Below are 16,404 nucleotides of genomic sequence, written 5' to 3' on the forward strand. Positions count from 1 at the left end.
TATAAAAAATTAAATATACATATATAAAAACAATAATTACATATATAATAACAATAATGATACTGGCAAGATGCTGCGAGTTGTCTGGACTTGTAGTTGAGCGTTTCCGATTGTTTTGGTATCCGTACCCTTTCCAATTGATCTTTTAGCTAGAGACATATTCGCAACATAAATAACAAAAAATTAACTAACTTACTATGAAATAAAGTAAAAAAGGTGGGAAAAATACCGAACATTGCACAAAACATGCTACGTCCCAAAATTTAGTTTCTTTGCATTAACAAAGCCTATTTCATCGAACATAGGCCGAATATTGAGTATGATCTTGAAATTATTGTACGGTCATACTGGTCCGCCTATTCTCGTTGTTTATTAAATTTGGACAAGACTAATCCACTGCTGAAGATGGCAAAGAGCCGAAACGCGTCTGACACACGAAAACAGCAAGGGAAGAAAAATAAAAATAATTGAATGATTGGAAATTAACGCTGCCCATCATTAAAAAATGTCCACTTTCCTTCAGTGGGGAAATAAGACATGTTTAAAAAAAAAACTTTTCTATTCCTAGCACAGTTTGTACTGAACTTTTAAGGCGAAAATAACGGTCTTAACGAATTATACAAGAAAAATTGTCTATAATGTGAAATATTATTTTAAAAAAGGAAAGCCATAATTACCAAATTAAATAACTAATTATTAATCTTTATTGGCAAGATTTTGTTCAAGATTTCTACGTGGTGTTGAACATGTATTTTGGTCGTTTCCTGTTTTGGTCTATCGTGTATTGTTCGACATTTTAACTTTAACGTATTCACAACATGATAAAAAAACTAAATTTATTATAAAAACAGTAAAAAAGGTGATAAAACAATGCTGACTATATGACAAAAGATGCTGCAAAGTTACGAAAGTTAGCCGATATCGACGAAAATATGATTAACTACATCGACTAAAATTTCATAATAAAAATGGTTTCATAATGGCAAATACGAAAAAATGAGAAGTTGTTACGATTGAAGTTTATAACTTGGTCGTTTTCCATCGTTTTGGTGCGCCTATCGTGTCTAGTTGGACATTTTTGCTTTAACAAATTTACAACATAATAACAGAATTTAAATTTATTAGCATCGAATGAAAAAGGTGGCAAAACAATCCTGAATATGGGACAAAAGTTGCAGCAACTTCGCGAAAGTTGATGATGTGAAAAAATATGACACCTTTGAGAGAACGACTAACTACATCGAATAAAATTGAATAAAAATGGTTCATAATGGAAAATACGAAGGAAAATAAAAAAGAAGACAGTAATTACAAAACTCTAATTGTATTAGGCAAGATTTCTTTATGAGTTTTGCCTAAAACCTGTCAAAACAATCCCGAATATGCGCCTTCGAATTGCGGTCTAATAAATGACAATAAAAATCATTATAATGGAAAATACGAAGAAAAATATCAAAAGAAGAAACCATTCACATTCACAGAATGAAATAACTAACAACATACATGTTGAACTTGTAGCTATCACATTGGTAAGCCTATCCTATCTAGTTTGTTCTGTATGATTTTGGCACTAACTCACTAGTGATGACGGCGAAAAAAGAAGAAAGGATTAGACAGATAAAAGAAGAGGTTAGACAGCCTAAACATAATCAGAACGAATAATTAAAAATATATTCGCTTATTTTTGAAAGTTGTACCTGATATAACACAACATGGGGTGAAAGATGAGATTACTTGATTTTATCTATTTAGAATAATAAACAGCCATTTTTTATCTAAATCTGAAAAGTTAGTTTTGTTAAGTTCTTTGGTGGTTCAGTTGATCAGGATGATTCTGCCAACCGGACGATTGGCAAATAATCCAAGGGAATTTAATTTATGGAATATTTTTATGGATTTTCGAGTTTTTCCGTTGAAAAGCGACAAGAAGGAGATGTGAAGCACATCCCTGCCGAAGGGGTTGTGAGCGGCAGAGCGGGTTGACAGGGAACGGGGGTGGTCCGCAGGGCGTCGCCGTTTTGCGCTCCGCCTTGGCCACGCCTCCGGGGGCGTGTGGAGGGTGGGGGTAGCGCACCCCGGCTCCGCTCCCCCGTGGTCTATCCACCAGAGACGTGTTCGGGATGCTCGTCTGACATCATGACCGCTGTCGAGTGCGGTGGCTACGGTTCCAGCTCCCCTTGGGCGGCGAGCCTCTGCGGGGCTGCCGACTTAGAAGCATGGGGAAGGAAACTCTATCCTGGTTCGCGGATGTTCCTGCAGGACACCTTACATCAGCCGAGGGGACCAGTATCAGCTCTAAAGGAAGAACCTTTACCTCCGAGAACATGGCCAGTCGACAATTCAAGGTCAGAGTTAAATTTTATTTACTTCCTCTTTCTAACTAGTCCAAGAGAAGAAAATTTGAATATAAAGACAGCAATTTTCTGATTTTTTAGTGTCTTGTACAGTATCCTATCCATTAATCTATTTCTCAATTGCGTAACCATACATAATATGCATGAAGTTAAACCACGTAACCATGAAACCACGTCATGAGCCTGTTGAATCACGTTATTAGATAACCCAATTTTTTAAAAAACGTAAAACAATAATGTTACAAGTTCGCGAAAGTATAATTTTCAATTTTTACATGGCCAAATAATAAATCTTGTCTTTGCAAAGAAAATAGAATAAAACGTAAAATCCTAAAATAAAAATAAAACAAAAACCTCTAATGTGTTTAAGTACCATATTTTTATTTATACCACTTTCCAAATAAGCCTAAAACGTAACACAATAACAATATTCACCTTAGAATATTACGAAGACAAACAATTAAAAAATAAAATCACCGATAATATAGAATATTGTAAAAAAAGATGAATATAAACAAGGGAAAATAATTCTCAAACTAATATATGCCAATCAGCTAACATATTTTTTAATGTTTATCAACATCCCCTATTTTCCCTCCCAAATAAGCAAACAAGTATAAATTGTTGAAAAATCATTGATATACGTGTTTCTTAAAAGATTTGCTCAAACATTCAAAATCAAAATAGAGTATCAATTTTTTGAAATGATGTGTTAAAATTGTAATTGTAATAAAATTAGTACTAAAGAAATTCGGTTTGTCAAATTGGCTCGGGAGTAAACTTAGGTATCTAGATTTTGTTTTAAAAAAAAATTAAAAAAAAAAATATTTCGATTTTTAGTGTTGCCAATTATTTAACCTTCACTAAAACAACAAAAATGAAGAAAATTTTCTTATGTTGAAGGCTGACAAATATGTTTGCAAAAAAAAATCGAGATTCTGATGTTTCCTTTTATAAATCAATTTCAACACATTTTTCTTTTTAAATAACGATTTTCCTAAACATTCTTCAAAATATCGAATTAGGCTCATGTATCAAAGACTTTCGTATTTCAAAAACTCAACAAACGAAACCCAATCTGACTGGTTATTGTCAAATTAAGTAACAAATAAAGCAAAACCCTGAAAAAAAAAAAAAAAAAAAAAAAAAAGGATCGTATTTGTGTAGTTTAATCATCATTAAAACCCTTATTTTGGAGGGAAAAATCGTTCCGAATAAAGGGAAAAAGATTGAATCGAAAGGCCTGTCACAGAATGAATTTTGTCATTTTTTATATATATAAAGCATACAAAAAAATTGGGTAAAAATATTAGTTTCTTAAACCAAAAATATTCTAAAGCCTATTGCCTGAAAAAATGAAATGATGATTTGTCGATACTTCAAATATATTGTCAAGTTTATTTTATTGCATACTCATAAAGCACAAAAAATAATTCCTCAAGCTGGAAAACAACCTGAGAACATAAATAAAAATTATTCATTAAGAAAATCTGGTACGCCTACGATATAATTGTTATTAATTTACTTCCGTTAGGGCGTACGTCTCGTCAGTCTAGCGGGTTCGAATCCCTGTGTAGCCCAGGTTATTTTAATGGAAGACTATGAAAAAAGTATTTGAATGTGGTTCTGACCCCTCATCTCATTTTAATCACCTACAACATCCACGGGATCGCGGTGGCCAGTACTAACGGACCTGGGTTCGAATCCTGGCAGACGCTTTTTAATTGAGAATAATGTGAAAGAAGTACATATTGTAAAGTGGTGTGACTCCTCATTTACGACACACAAAATGTTGTTGAACGTTAATCCTTCCCATATGGCAAAAATACTTTGTTTTTCTTTACTTTTACTCCCATTGTTTTAAAACTATGTTTACATTTTTAACTGTATACCTCTCATTGTTTGTCACAAGGAAACTTAATAAAGGTTCTGTTAAATTTGTATTGATCATGTTTACCAAATCTGGTAATCAATAAATCTAGTGAAAATCAACTTAAAAACTAGTAACTATAAAGAAGTCTATTAAAAACGCGACATGAGAAAGTTGGCAGGATTTAATGAATGAAAATGATGCCATTAAATCGGCAAAATCATTTTAATAACGAAACCAAATTACACTGTCAAGCTGTAGCAAAATTGTAAAATTTAAAAAATTAAAGTTTTGTTATCAATGATAATGTTGCAAGTATGAAAGGTAAAAAATAAATACAAAAATAGCTAACTAAGGAATTTTTGCCACTGGGTTAACAATTTTTTGTAACATACCTAAACATAAACATTATATGGCATTCTTATTTTATTTTAAAAAAATTCAAAAAATATTTGCTAACTATATTCGTAAAAACGAGCTACTGTTAAAAATCTCCATGAAAATCTGTCTTATTTGATTGATCCACTTCAACGTTTCGTATTCAGTGTGAAATTGTATTCAGTTGAGAAAGGCCATCGATACAAAAGATTGCACATATATTGACGTTTATTGACACACTTGGCTGTTTACACTTGTAGGCTTCATGCTTTACTAAGTTCCATGAAACAAACAAAACTGATAAAGCTAACACGCAACGAAATTGACGGTTTACAATATTAGGTCATAAAATTAACTGAATGTAATTTTTTTTATTGCGATACTTTAACGCTCTTAATAGTGCGTGTTTAAATTGTGTTGGGAATATTATTTAAAAAATACGTTTTTAGATTTAACAGTATTATTTGTTACAAATGGTGGTTAAATAAAAATAGTTAAACGATAAAACAGAATATTAACAATTAAATCTAAATAAAGAATAATTCCGTGTTATTCTTAATTTTTGGTAAATCCCTTTTAAATAGTTTTAGCCAAAGTGTGTCTAAATATATTTTTCAGGCCATCAAAGCTTATGCTAGAATTTATTTGTAATTACATATTTTCAAGATATAAGGTTGAATTGCTTTAAAAAATTAACTAGGTATTACTGGCATTTTAAGCCCCAAATAGATCGCGGATTTTAACAGCATATTTTCACGAATGTACATTTGTTAATTAATTATTTTGGAATTTATACGAATGCTGCCTTTTAAATGTGGAACTATACTCAAAATGAAATGTTCAGATGAGAAATATTAAATGAAGCATGGTTGAAAAAAGAACTGATTACAAAAACAAAATAGATTTTCATAAGATAGTTGATACAGACGAAAAGTTCTTAAACATCATTGATTACAAAACTACTTACAAAGCCCATTTTTATGTCGGGTTCGAATGCAGATCCACGAGCTCTTTTCGGTACACCAGTGCAATCTTTGCAAAATTAACCTGTACTATCGGGAGGATTAAATTTTGCAATCAAATACGATCCCAAAAATCTCGCAGTTCCTCAAAAGAGAACAGGAAATTGAAAAAATGGGGCACTTATTCAAAAAATAAAAGAGATCCTTCTTCACGCATAAGCTACACAATGAGCATAATTATCTCTGAAAGGGGAGTAATCTCTCCCTCTAGTAATCTTCTCACAAGTGTTTGAAGAACCAACATAAATTATTAAAGCACACCTTTTTATTTGTTAAGTTGAAAAAGTCTTTGAATGATTCAGTTCCCTGTATAGTAGAAGTATAACTTTCATGCCTGGAACAAAAAGATTATTCAAAAGCCGTGGATTTAGATAACCATTCTTTGTGGTCGTTAAGGGTGAACACAAAGCCAATATTGAAATCAAGGGCTAGTGAACTGAGCGCTTTGCACCGAGACAAATTAGCATTTATTACTTCAGCCACCGTAATTTTGGAAAGTCTGTAGTCATGCATCCTTAAATAAAAATATAAAGTTTCAAAGCGCATAAGAATAAAAGGACAGTTGTTGTCTCTAATTAAAGCAAGTAGTTGGGTATAAAATAATAATTTTACTTAAAAAAAATACTATTGTGAAATATTATTACCTATCTATATTTTTACTAAACTTTAGGATTTCTTTCATATTTTTGTTTTTAAATGAAAAGCAATATTTGGTATTTTATTATTTTATAATTGTTATTTTATTAACAAAATTACTGAAATTACAATTTCTTTCCTTAGCAACTTTGGCTATGTCTAATTACAAGTTTGGGTGAATTACAAGTTGGGTGCCGCTGAAAAGGGGGGGGGGTCAAACCACTTTCCAATACATTTTTTATACCATTATCATTTAAAAGTCATGGGCTCTTCGGGGATTCGAACCCAGAACCGATAACTTGACACATACGAGACGGACATCCGACCATCGGCCGGCGCAATCACGTCCTTAGTAACTTTAATTAAATATTGAAACAACAGCATCGTTATTAAAACAAAATAACCTGAATTTGACCTAAAAACAAGTTGAAGTATAGGTACCCTGATGACCTAAGTGCTACCAACACAAGTTTTAATAACTTTTTACAAAATAAAATAATACACTAAATGTACATAAAGAAATGTATATGTCAGACTGTAAGGTCGAGAAGGGGGAATTAAAATGTAAAGACTTAGCTTATAAAAAGACACAAGAAAAACATAATAGCTAGTGGATTAAAATATAAAAATTCCATACACGTATTTTGCAGTCATAATTGATCGTATTAATTTTATTTAAATTAATTATACTTTTATCTAAGGTCTTGGCCAAGATGAAAAAGCTAGTGCAACGAGCGGATTCGAACTCACGACCTTCTGCTCAATATGCCGCTCCTACAACCAATTGAGCTGAGAATTTAAATAATTAATACGGTCAATTATGACTATTAAATATATATATGGATTAATAAAAAAAATATATACAAAAATTAAAAAAAAACAAAAAAAAAAACACTGCTACTGACTGTGCTGTTCAAAAACGTTGAAAATTCAAGGTTTAATCATTTTGTTCGGATAACATAGATAATGCTTTGGTGGCTCAGCGGTGGGTATCTTGTGTAACCCTTTAGGACGGAAAAAAAATCGTCAGTTTTATTGCACTATAAATATGAGACAAAATTATATTTGTACGTTCGCATGTATTTGCATATTTATTAATATTATTATAATTCGGTAATGTACTTACGCCGAGTGCAGCGGTTTGCATGTCCTTAGCATAAAATCATCAGACCCCTGATTAACAGCCTGATTGGGTTGACCTGATAGGATCGATATAGGTCAACAATTGCATTCCATCTCATCGCGTACCAGCCAGCATAATTTCACCCGAATCCCATTTAACAGATCATCCGTGTATCATACAGGAAGCTTTTGGGACCGTTAAGTACAGAATTAAACAATGGCCTTTAATTGGCTAAGACCGTCGTTGTAAAAGCCGCCGATAGGGCAGTAAAACACAACGGTATTAACGTTAAAGCTTGATTTGCCGTAAAACGGGAAAGGGCTCACAGCATGATCATGAATTATTTAGGGGAAGCATAAATCGAATCCGGTTCGGCTCAGCCTCCGGGTGTACGGTCTAGAAAACAATGTGAGACTCCAGGTTTTTCTCTTTATAAAACAATTTATTAACATTGAAAACAATTGAATTTGTATTAAATTGTTTATTATCTTGTCTGGCAAAGTTAGAAATTTTGATATTTATTAAAATCAATGCCTGTGTTTCTATACAGTCAAAATAAGGTCTACAAATACATAAAATGTCTAAGAAAATGTCCACGAATTGCAATTTTTTTTCTGTTTTGTCTTTGATAGTCTCCACGTAAAAATAGATCAAAGGAACGTGACTAGTTTAAATATAAGAGATCCGGAATCACAATCATGACATGGAATTCAGACTCACCGATAAACAAACTATAACAAAAAAATATAAGTTTATATTCAATACGCATTGTCTTCTTCTGATTGATCTGATATGAGAATTTCTTCCCTGCCCGGGTTTAAAACGGTGTACTCGACGATATCATGCGGACCCAGTTGCGGTTAGAATCCGTTAAATTAAAATGATTGAACGTCTGTTAATCGATGTAATTAGTAGTCTCGTCACGTGACGGTCGGAAACACGGCCATAATTCAAAGGATCCTAATCTACGAGGAAATTGCAGATTTTAAAAAGACCCATTTGTGTTATTGTTTCACGTCAAGTAATTACGGTACTATAAAGTTTTGTATATTTATTGATGATCATCTTAAATAATGATTGATTTTAATTGTATTGAATTTTCATAAGCTAACAATAATGCAATAATTATGTCGGTCGTAAGATTATAAATCGTTAGATTTCCTAGTGGTCTATGGTGTGAGGAGCTTGTTATTTGATCTTTACTGATCATCATAATCTAGTTATCCTTGCTGGGTTGGTCTGTCGGTTTCTGCTTCTAGCCATCGTCAGTGTGTCTGTGATTCAGTTGAGTCTCTTTTGTAATGTCATAGGGTGCCTTTGGTGGATTAAATCTGGGTACCCAAAAATACGCAAATTGACAACAGCCCACGTATAATATTTATAACACTATACCAAGTAAAAAGAACTATAAAACAATATAAAAATCAAAACTTAATCCACCGAAGACACCGACAGACAGCCCACGACTTTAGAAAAGAAACTGAATGAAGGCCGATGGTGGAAGATTGAACACCACATCGACTTTTAATTAGATTCGTTATAAAATACATGTAATATCGATGACTCATAATTGAGTGAATAGTATGTAAATAGTACCGCTAAAAACGTTTTGACAGAAATGGTTATCCTAGAGCTGTCATTATAAGTGCTATGAACAATGTTCCATACAGGGTAAGTTTAAACTTCTGTTCCCTCTTTATTTTTTATGGGGGCGTTTTTGGGAAAAAACCCTAGACAGGTAAACTTTTTATTTTTGGCTAGTTTCTCATGAAACAAAATGTTTTGATCTAAACCCCCTGGAAAAAGGAATACGGGTACATTTTTGAAAAGCAAAAAAAAAGTAAATACGAGTTCAAAAAAACAATGATTTATATGAAATTGTCAGAATCTTTCTTTTAAAATACTTTATCAAATAAGTACGGTTTAAATGAAGTTTTAAGGATGCTTTATACGTACAGCACCATTTAGAAAGTAGTTTTAGAACTGGTGTATCCGAGGGATTGCGTGTTTCCTCGAGATAGGGAGAGCTGCTAAGATGTTGGGAAGAGTTGAAGCGTATCACTCTCATAAATGGCTTTACAAACCCGTTATGTAATAGACCAACGATAAAATAACGTTTGCACTAATTGAGATGACGAATATGTTATTAAATCATCGGGTCATCGATGCAAAAAATTCTGATATATCATGAATCATTTATTTATTAAATGGCTGAGATAGGAAGTTAGTGTTCGAGAGGATCGAGGTCACGATGGCACAAGTGGTAGAGCAGCGACGTATCAAGCCGAAGGTCGTGGGTTCGAATACCGCTCGTGCCATTGACTTTTTTATCTCAACAGAAAACCTTAATTAATTGTAATTTATTTATTGTAAACTTTTTGTTTTATATTGGAGAAGATCGAAAAACTGTGCATCCTTTATTTTTTTCATAATCATATGTTGGTCAAGATTTGTCGTATTTTGCAACAGATTATGATTATTGATTATTCCGTATATTCATCTCCGAATAATCATTGACTAACACTAAACACCACACATTATGATTATTATTTGAAAAGCGAATAAAAAATACACATACATTTTTAAAATTTTGCTGTTAAGAGCCACCAGTTTCGATGATTACTCATTTTGCGAGAATATTGAAAAAAAAACCTTTGTAGTTATTGTTATGGTTATAATTAGTTGTTTATGTTTCAGTTTATAAATTTATAAAAATTTAGAATTATTATTATTACTNATTAAAAATTTATTATAAACATTTATAAAAAAAGTACACTATAACGGCGAAAAATTTTTAAACAAACCATACATACCAAAACAAATCGAAAACAAAAACAGACTCTAAATGAACTATAGCCACGTACATAGCCAAATAAAGGACGAAATAAAAAATCGATCGAACAAATTGGGCATTAAAATAGCCACCAGACGTGATGACACTGAAGATGGCGAGAAGCCGATTCAAATTGATAGTTGATCTCTAAATAAATTTTACAATGTGTTAAGAGATAGTTGTTTCCTTACTTTACAATAAATACAGAACTTTTTTGCAATTTACCAACCATTTTTGTTAGGGTAATTTGATAAATTACCAACCCGACTATTAAGCTAATTGTGCAAAAGAAGTAAAAAATTAAAACATGATAAAATTTATGTAGACACCAAAAATAAAATATTTAGAAGCATAAAGAAAAATAAACTACAGTGCTTAGCAAGTAAATAAATATATTTTAGACGATATTTTTTTTAAGTAAATTGTAAATGAAGATTAAATTATTTTTGTTTGTGTGTAAATGTATACTTTATTGCACTGTTGTTTGTTAGCAGTTGTCCATAAATTAAGACATTTCTGAAAAATTATTTTATCCGGCTTACAAATTGGACGATTCTCTGTTAGTTAATTAGTTAGTTAAAATGTTAGTTGATTGAAAACACAAAGGGCCCCCCTCTCAGTCTCTCTCTCTCTCTCTCACTCTCTCTCACTCACTCTCTCTCTCTCACTCACTCTCTCTCTCTCTCTCTCTCTCTCTTTCTCTGTCTATCTGTTACGTTCTTGCTTATTCACTGTTTCCTAGTTAAATTCTCGTCCTTCTTGTCTTCTTTTTTCTCTTTCTCATTTACTCTTTATACTATTCTCTAAACTTCAAAATATGAGCATTCAAACATAATTTGAGAAGTACGCCTCTGACTTTCAAGCTTAACTACATGCCATCATCAATGCTTGTGACAAAAAAAAACTCTTAAAAGGGGTTACACTGACAAAAAAATCCTCATAAGATCGGATAGGCAAGCAGCTATTCTAGCAATAGTTTGTAAAAAAAATTACATCAAATTAGCGACTGCATCCAGAATCTCCAAAATCTGGGGAAGCACAACTACCTGATGACAAAGTGGGTACCAGGACATAAAGGAATTGAGGGGTGAAAAGGCAGATACACCGTCATGAGGAGGAACTGCAAGGCCATATATAGGTCATGAATCTACCCTTGAAAAATATTGTACTACCTCTTAGTAGTTTTACCGTTGTATAAAATTAACATGAGTCCTTACAATTATGGGTACGCATTTTATTTACCTTACTTGAAAAAAAAACCGTAGTATGGATTAATATTGTGAAAATCAATTGTTTTCTTTGATAAAATAATTTGTAAAAAAATTAGCTCTACGAAAACAAAAAATGGGATACATTTTGCAGGGAGAAGTCAGAAAAGGAATAAAGAAAGAAAGCTGTCAGGAGGAAATGTGGGGTTGTTTAAGGAGGTCAGAATATCTGAAAACAAGGTTTTTCCGGGTGTGGTCGTAGACGGGGGGCGGTGGTGGCTCTGTCACAAGAAAATTACAAACTACCCCGGGAACAAGTAATAACAATATTTCTATCCCTCATCTCGCCCTACCCGTGCCCTTCAACCCTTTAAGGGTCGGACGGGTACAGACTGATAAAATTAAGGAGGAGGAAAAGAAAAGTGGACCGTCTTCTAATCCGTTTACACAATGTGGATCCACCTGTAATCACACTAGCACATGCTTTTATCCAACTTTTGATGAAGCTCCTTCAAGAATTAGACACAAATAGGATAGTGATGACGGAATGGACAGTCAAATAATTATATTTGCACATAAAGAAGTCTACTCAAATCTCATATTGAATAATATATGAAATTTATTTGGAGATCCTGAGATGCGGTCTGGTGTGATGTAAGTTTGTAAAAACATTTTCTTTATCATGCCAACGTTTCGATCTTTATTGAGATCATCTTCAGGGCAGATTTATAAGCTTTTAAATTTTATAAATGCATGTAGGATGTGCAAAAAATGAATTTATCCAATGCTAGAAATTTTATATTCAATGAAAGTATTTGTACTCACTCAAAGTGTTTGTTTTTTGTGTAGATGTGTCATTATTGTGTTTCGTGTTGAGAATGCCAGTGAGATATTGATGTTTTATGTTTATATACGTTGGATTTTGAAGGGGTGAGGAAAGAAGTAGTGATAGAAAAACATTTTTATATGAGGCTTCTTTGAGATGAAAGGGGCCGACAATGAGAAAGAATGGGTAGTGGTTCAGCCTGATTATTCTTTCTGGATTATACAGACGGGGATAATTGGAGAAAGGAAAGCCAAATTGTTGAAAAATTAGACTTTGTAGAAATGATTGGTATGAGGAATGTAATAATTGTTTTATATGTAATATGTGTGATATGATGATATATATGATATATTGAATAATCAAGAATGAAATCCACCTATTAAATCTGCAATTAAAGACGATTCTAAGCAACGGACACAGCAAAAAAATGGATAATAAATTATGGTGAATTATAATTTGTATCTTTCAACCCTTCTTAGAAACTTTAGATCACAAAATTTGTCGGCTTAAACAAGTTTTAGTTATGGTTTCAAAAATAACGTGGCTTTAAATGTTATCAGGATTTTTGATAATCTTGCAATATTTTAAAAGGTATACATATATCCAAAACGAAATTGCAAAAACAACCATTCACGAGATATAAAAGCAGTTTTTCTCGGTTAATTATGCAATAAATTATTATTGACGATGGCGTGGTAGCTATGTAGCGCCATTCTACAACGTTACATGCCCACTAGAGTCAGCAATTGTTAGAGACTCCTAAATATACGATTTAAATATCTAGTTTTATAACTGTAAAAACAAATGATCGGCCAGTTAGGATTACGAGGTTCAGTGGTTAAACATTACTTTGTACTAATGGTTTATTTCAATTAATTATTCTTTATGTAAGGTATTGGTTGAGATAAAAAAAGTCAGTGTCAAGAGCGGGATTTGAACCCACGACCTTCTGCTAAATACGCCGCTGCTCTACCACTTGAGCTATCGTGACTTCTCACTTCTGTCTTCACGATAGCTCAAGTGGTAGAGCGGCGTATTTAGCCGAAGGTCGCCGGTTCGAATCCCCCTCGTGACACTGACTTTTTTATCTCAACCAATACCTTACATAAAGATTAATTAATTGAAAGATGCTATTTGGTCAATCGGAACACGAAATCTAATGAACTTATAATTTATCTTCAACTTATTAGTGTACTTAAACCTACAGCGCTAATGTAACAAACCAAATAGTACATACTATAAGGTAGCCAGACATCCGTTATTGCATGCACATTATGAAGGCGTTCTCGGAAGCAAGGGGCTGGGTGTGTACACGTCGACATTTTAATCCTGGCTTACCTGACCATCATTGATATATGACCCTGTCCACTTATTTTCTAAGGATCTTAACCCTTTTTAAAAGTCCCTTTTCAAGCAAATATTTTCTCATTTGTTGTCTGTTTAATAAAATAGCAAAATTTAATAAATAAAAGTCTGTCTCGGTGGGTCCTTTCATTAAGATTGAAATTGAAACAGCATATTGTTTTTTCATCGTCCGACTATGTTACAGCGCAGAACTAAATACTATTTTGTCGTTAAAATACTATTAAGTTTTTTTTAATCGTTTCAGCTTCTTACAATGTACGCAATAGACAATTTTTTTTGAAAGATCAGCCTTAGCAATCTGATACGCGATGAAACAGATGCTCTAATTGCTTAAAAGCTCATTATCAAGATAATGTTCGTGTCAAACATTTATTACTGCCATAAATTATCATATATGATTCATAACATCACTAAATTTTGATCTCCATACTTGAGTCCACATTTGCCAAGAATGAATTTTTTTTATTGCTATAGTGAAAGATATAAATCGTAGAAAAAGTTCAAAAGAAATATTAATAATCATTTTATGTTGTGTAGTTTTGTTCATAGTAACGACAAGCATATAGCAAAAAAAGATAAAACGCTGAAATCCCTGTCAAAGTTTGTGAGATCAGACGGGAAGGATTTTCTCCTCCAGTGTTCAACTTGTACGTGGTGGATATGACATTAAATTGTGTAATCGGTATTTGACGGCCCATAGTTGATATTATTCAGATAGAAAATACATATGTATAAGTTAAAAAGGTAGATTTCGTTTCAAAGATACTCTTCCGATATTTCCTTAATTTTTATATCCCGGGTGAAACTTTACTGGTAGCTTTACTTCTGACAAAATTACTCAAAGGATGACTTCATTTGAATGCCCATATAACCAGTAATAAACATGGTCTTTTGAAAAAAAAAAAAAAGTACTAATAATACTGACTTGTCGTGTTCAAATTGGTCAAGCGGACCACGAAATTAGTGAATTTAATGATTTAAAATGAAGTATACTTCACTAAAGCTCTCCGTGGCCATTTCATTTGTCGTCGAGAATCCAATCCGATTACACGACATTTGAAAAATGGCAAAAAGGAGGGAAAATTCAAAAGGTGGGGTTGAGATGGGAAGTTAGTGTCCGAGTGGATCGAGGTCACGATAGCTCAAGTGGTAGAGCAGCCGAAGATCGTGGGTTCGAAACCCGCTCGTGCCATTAACTTTTTTATCTCAACTAAAAACCTTAATTATTTGTAATATATTAATTGGTCAAGCGGACCACGAAATTAGTGAATTTAAATTCGAAGATAATATTCCTTCCATCTCATTGCACAACTTAAAGTGTCATGTTTGATTGTATCCATGTTGTGTAGTTATTTGATCAAATTCCAGTGACCGATGTAGCGGCCTATAACATCTATGAGTTTTACCCTGACTAGATGTAGGGATATGCTTGCAAGGTATGGCCAGGGTAAATAGTGGGAACGTAGAAAACATATTTTTTCAGCATTACTAGCATATATTCATGCTGATGGAATAAGTTCTGTTCCTAAAATAAAATAAAAATGGTTCATTGGACGTCTTCCCTGAATTGGACTACTATTTATTTTAGTAATTCGTAAAAGTGAAAATACGACTTGTTCATTATTTAAAAAAAAAATCTCGACTCACCAGTATAAATTCTTACTTTGATCGAGAATTTAGTACAGCTTAAAAAAATATAACCCCACGGGATTAAAAGGGAACAAATATAGACTATCCGGTATCGTCGATTGACCGGTGTAATGTCCCAGCGAAGCTGTTGTTTGCCAGGGGACGAGTTTATTTGCTCGCCAGCAGTGTTTACTCCGTGACAAACGTTCTCACAATTAACACATTTAACACATGTTGGCCCTCTTATCGCTCTTATCGGCCACTCGCCAACGCCCACTTGACAACGACAAGGTGCCTGGGAGACGAGATCCCTTTTTCAACGGTTTATTAATTCATTTTAGCCAAATACAATTACAAACGGACAATAAATAAAAATAAAATTAAATAAAAATTGGTAATTTGTCTTCAAAAACTTCTACGCCATGACTTTTCTGAAGAGCGATCGTTCTATACCATTTTGGCCCAATTAATCTCTCTGCATTTTAAGATTTTTTTTTAAAGAGTCTTCTATCTATCTTTATATTAATCTGCAAAGTAGTTTTTATAGGAAATCGAGAATTTTATTATTAATTTTTGCCTCTGCGAGAAAAATAGTCATTAAACAAGTACGGTTGTTAATTACATGGATATAAAAAATTCGTATCAATTAAAATATAATACTCAAGTACGTTATTGATAATATATCTGATGACTTTTGACTAGGAATACTGGAGTTTGATAATGGATTTAAGTTCTGACTTGAATGGCAGTTAGTACCTCCTTGATTTTGATGTACAGTGGAGAGAAAGATTGTAAATGAACACTGGATGCAGTCGTCATTCAGTCGTGTTTACGTGTCGCACCAGCCTTTAATAAAGTCAAGGTGTTCTTGGAACTTGGACATTGCTCGGAACGTATTCGGTTTAGTAGACAAAATTGCCGTATAGTTCGCGTAGGTGGTAATGACTGTATTGGATGTATAAAAAAAGTCTGCATTTTAAATGGCAAATAGGATAGGGCAAAGAATGTTCCCTTGTGAGACGCCGGCCGTATTGATTTGTTCTGCGTACTCATTGCCGCATTTCACCATGACGCAGCTGTCAGTCAAATCTAATTTCAAATATTAAAAAGTTGGTAGTGAGTGTTTAAGTTTATAGAGGATGCCTGGGTACCTTAACTTA

At 33.0% G+C, this 16,404-nt stretch overlaps 1 protein-coding gene across 4 annotated transcripts in view; it reads left to right on the plus strand.

The window, feature by feature from the left end:
• The first annotated feature begins 2,075 nt into the window (after positions 1-2,075).
• Positions 2,076-16,404, plus strand: part of LOC106662038 (transcription factor collier) — a 141,670-nt gene continuing 127,341 nt past the window's right edge. For 3 of the 4 annotated variants that reach the window (XM_014385843.2, XM_014385839.2, XM_014385841.2), the window contains exon 1: positions 2,077-2,345. In XM_014385843.2, coding sequence (XP_014241329.1) covers positions 2,137-2,345 — 209 coding nt within the window. In that variant the 5' untranslated portion in view covers positions 2,077-2,136. Of the gene's footprint in view, positions 2,346-16,404 lie in introns of all 4 variants that reach the window. The other variant, XM_014385842.2, reaches the window with a different exon arrangement.

The sequence above is a fragment of the Cimex lectularius genome, unplaced genomic scaffold, assembly GCF_000648675.2.
Source record: "Cimex lectularius strain Harlan isolate CLEC.00 unplaced genomic scaffold, Clec_2.1 scaffold59, whole genome shotgun sequence".
Taxonomy (NCBI): Eukaryota; Metazoa; Arthropoda; class Insecta; order Hemiptera; family Cimicidae; genus Cimex; species Cimex lectularius.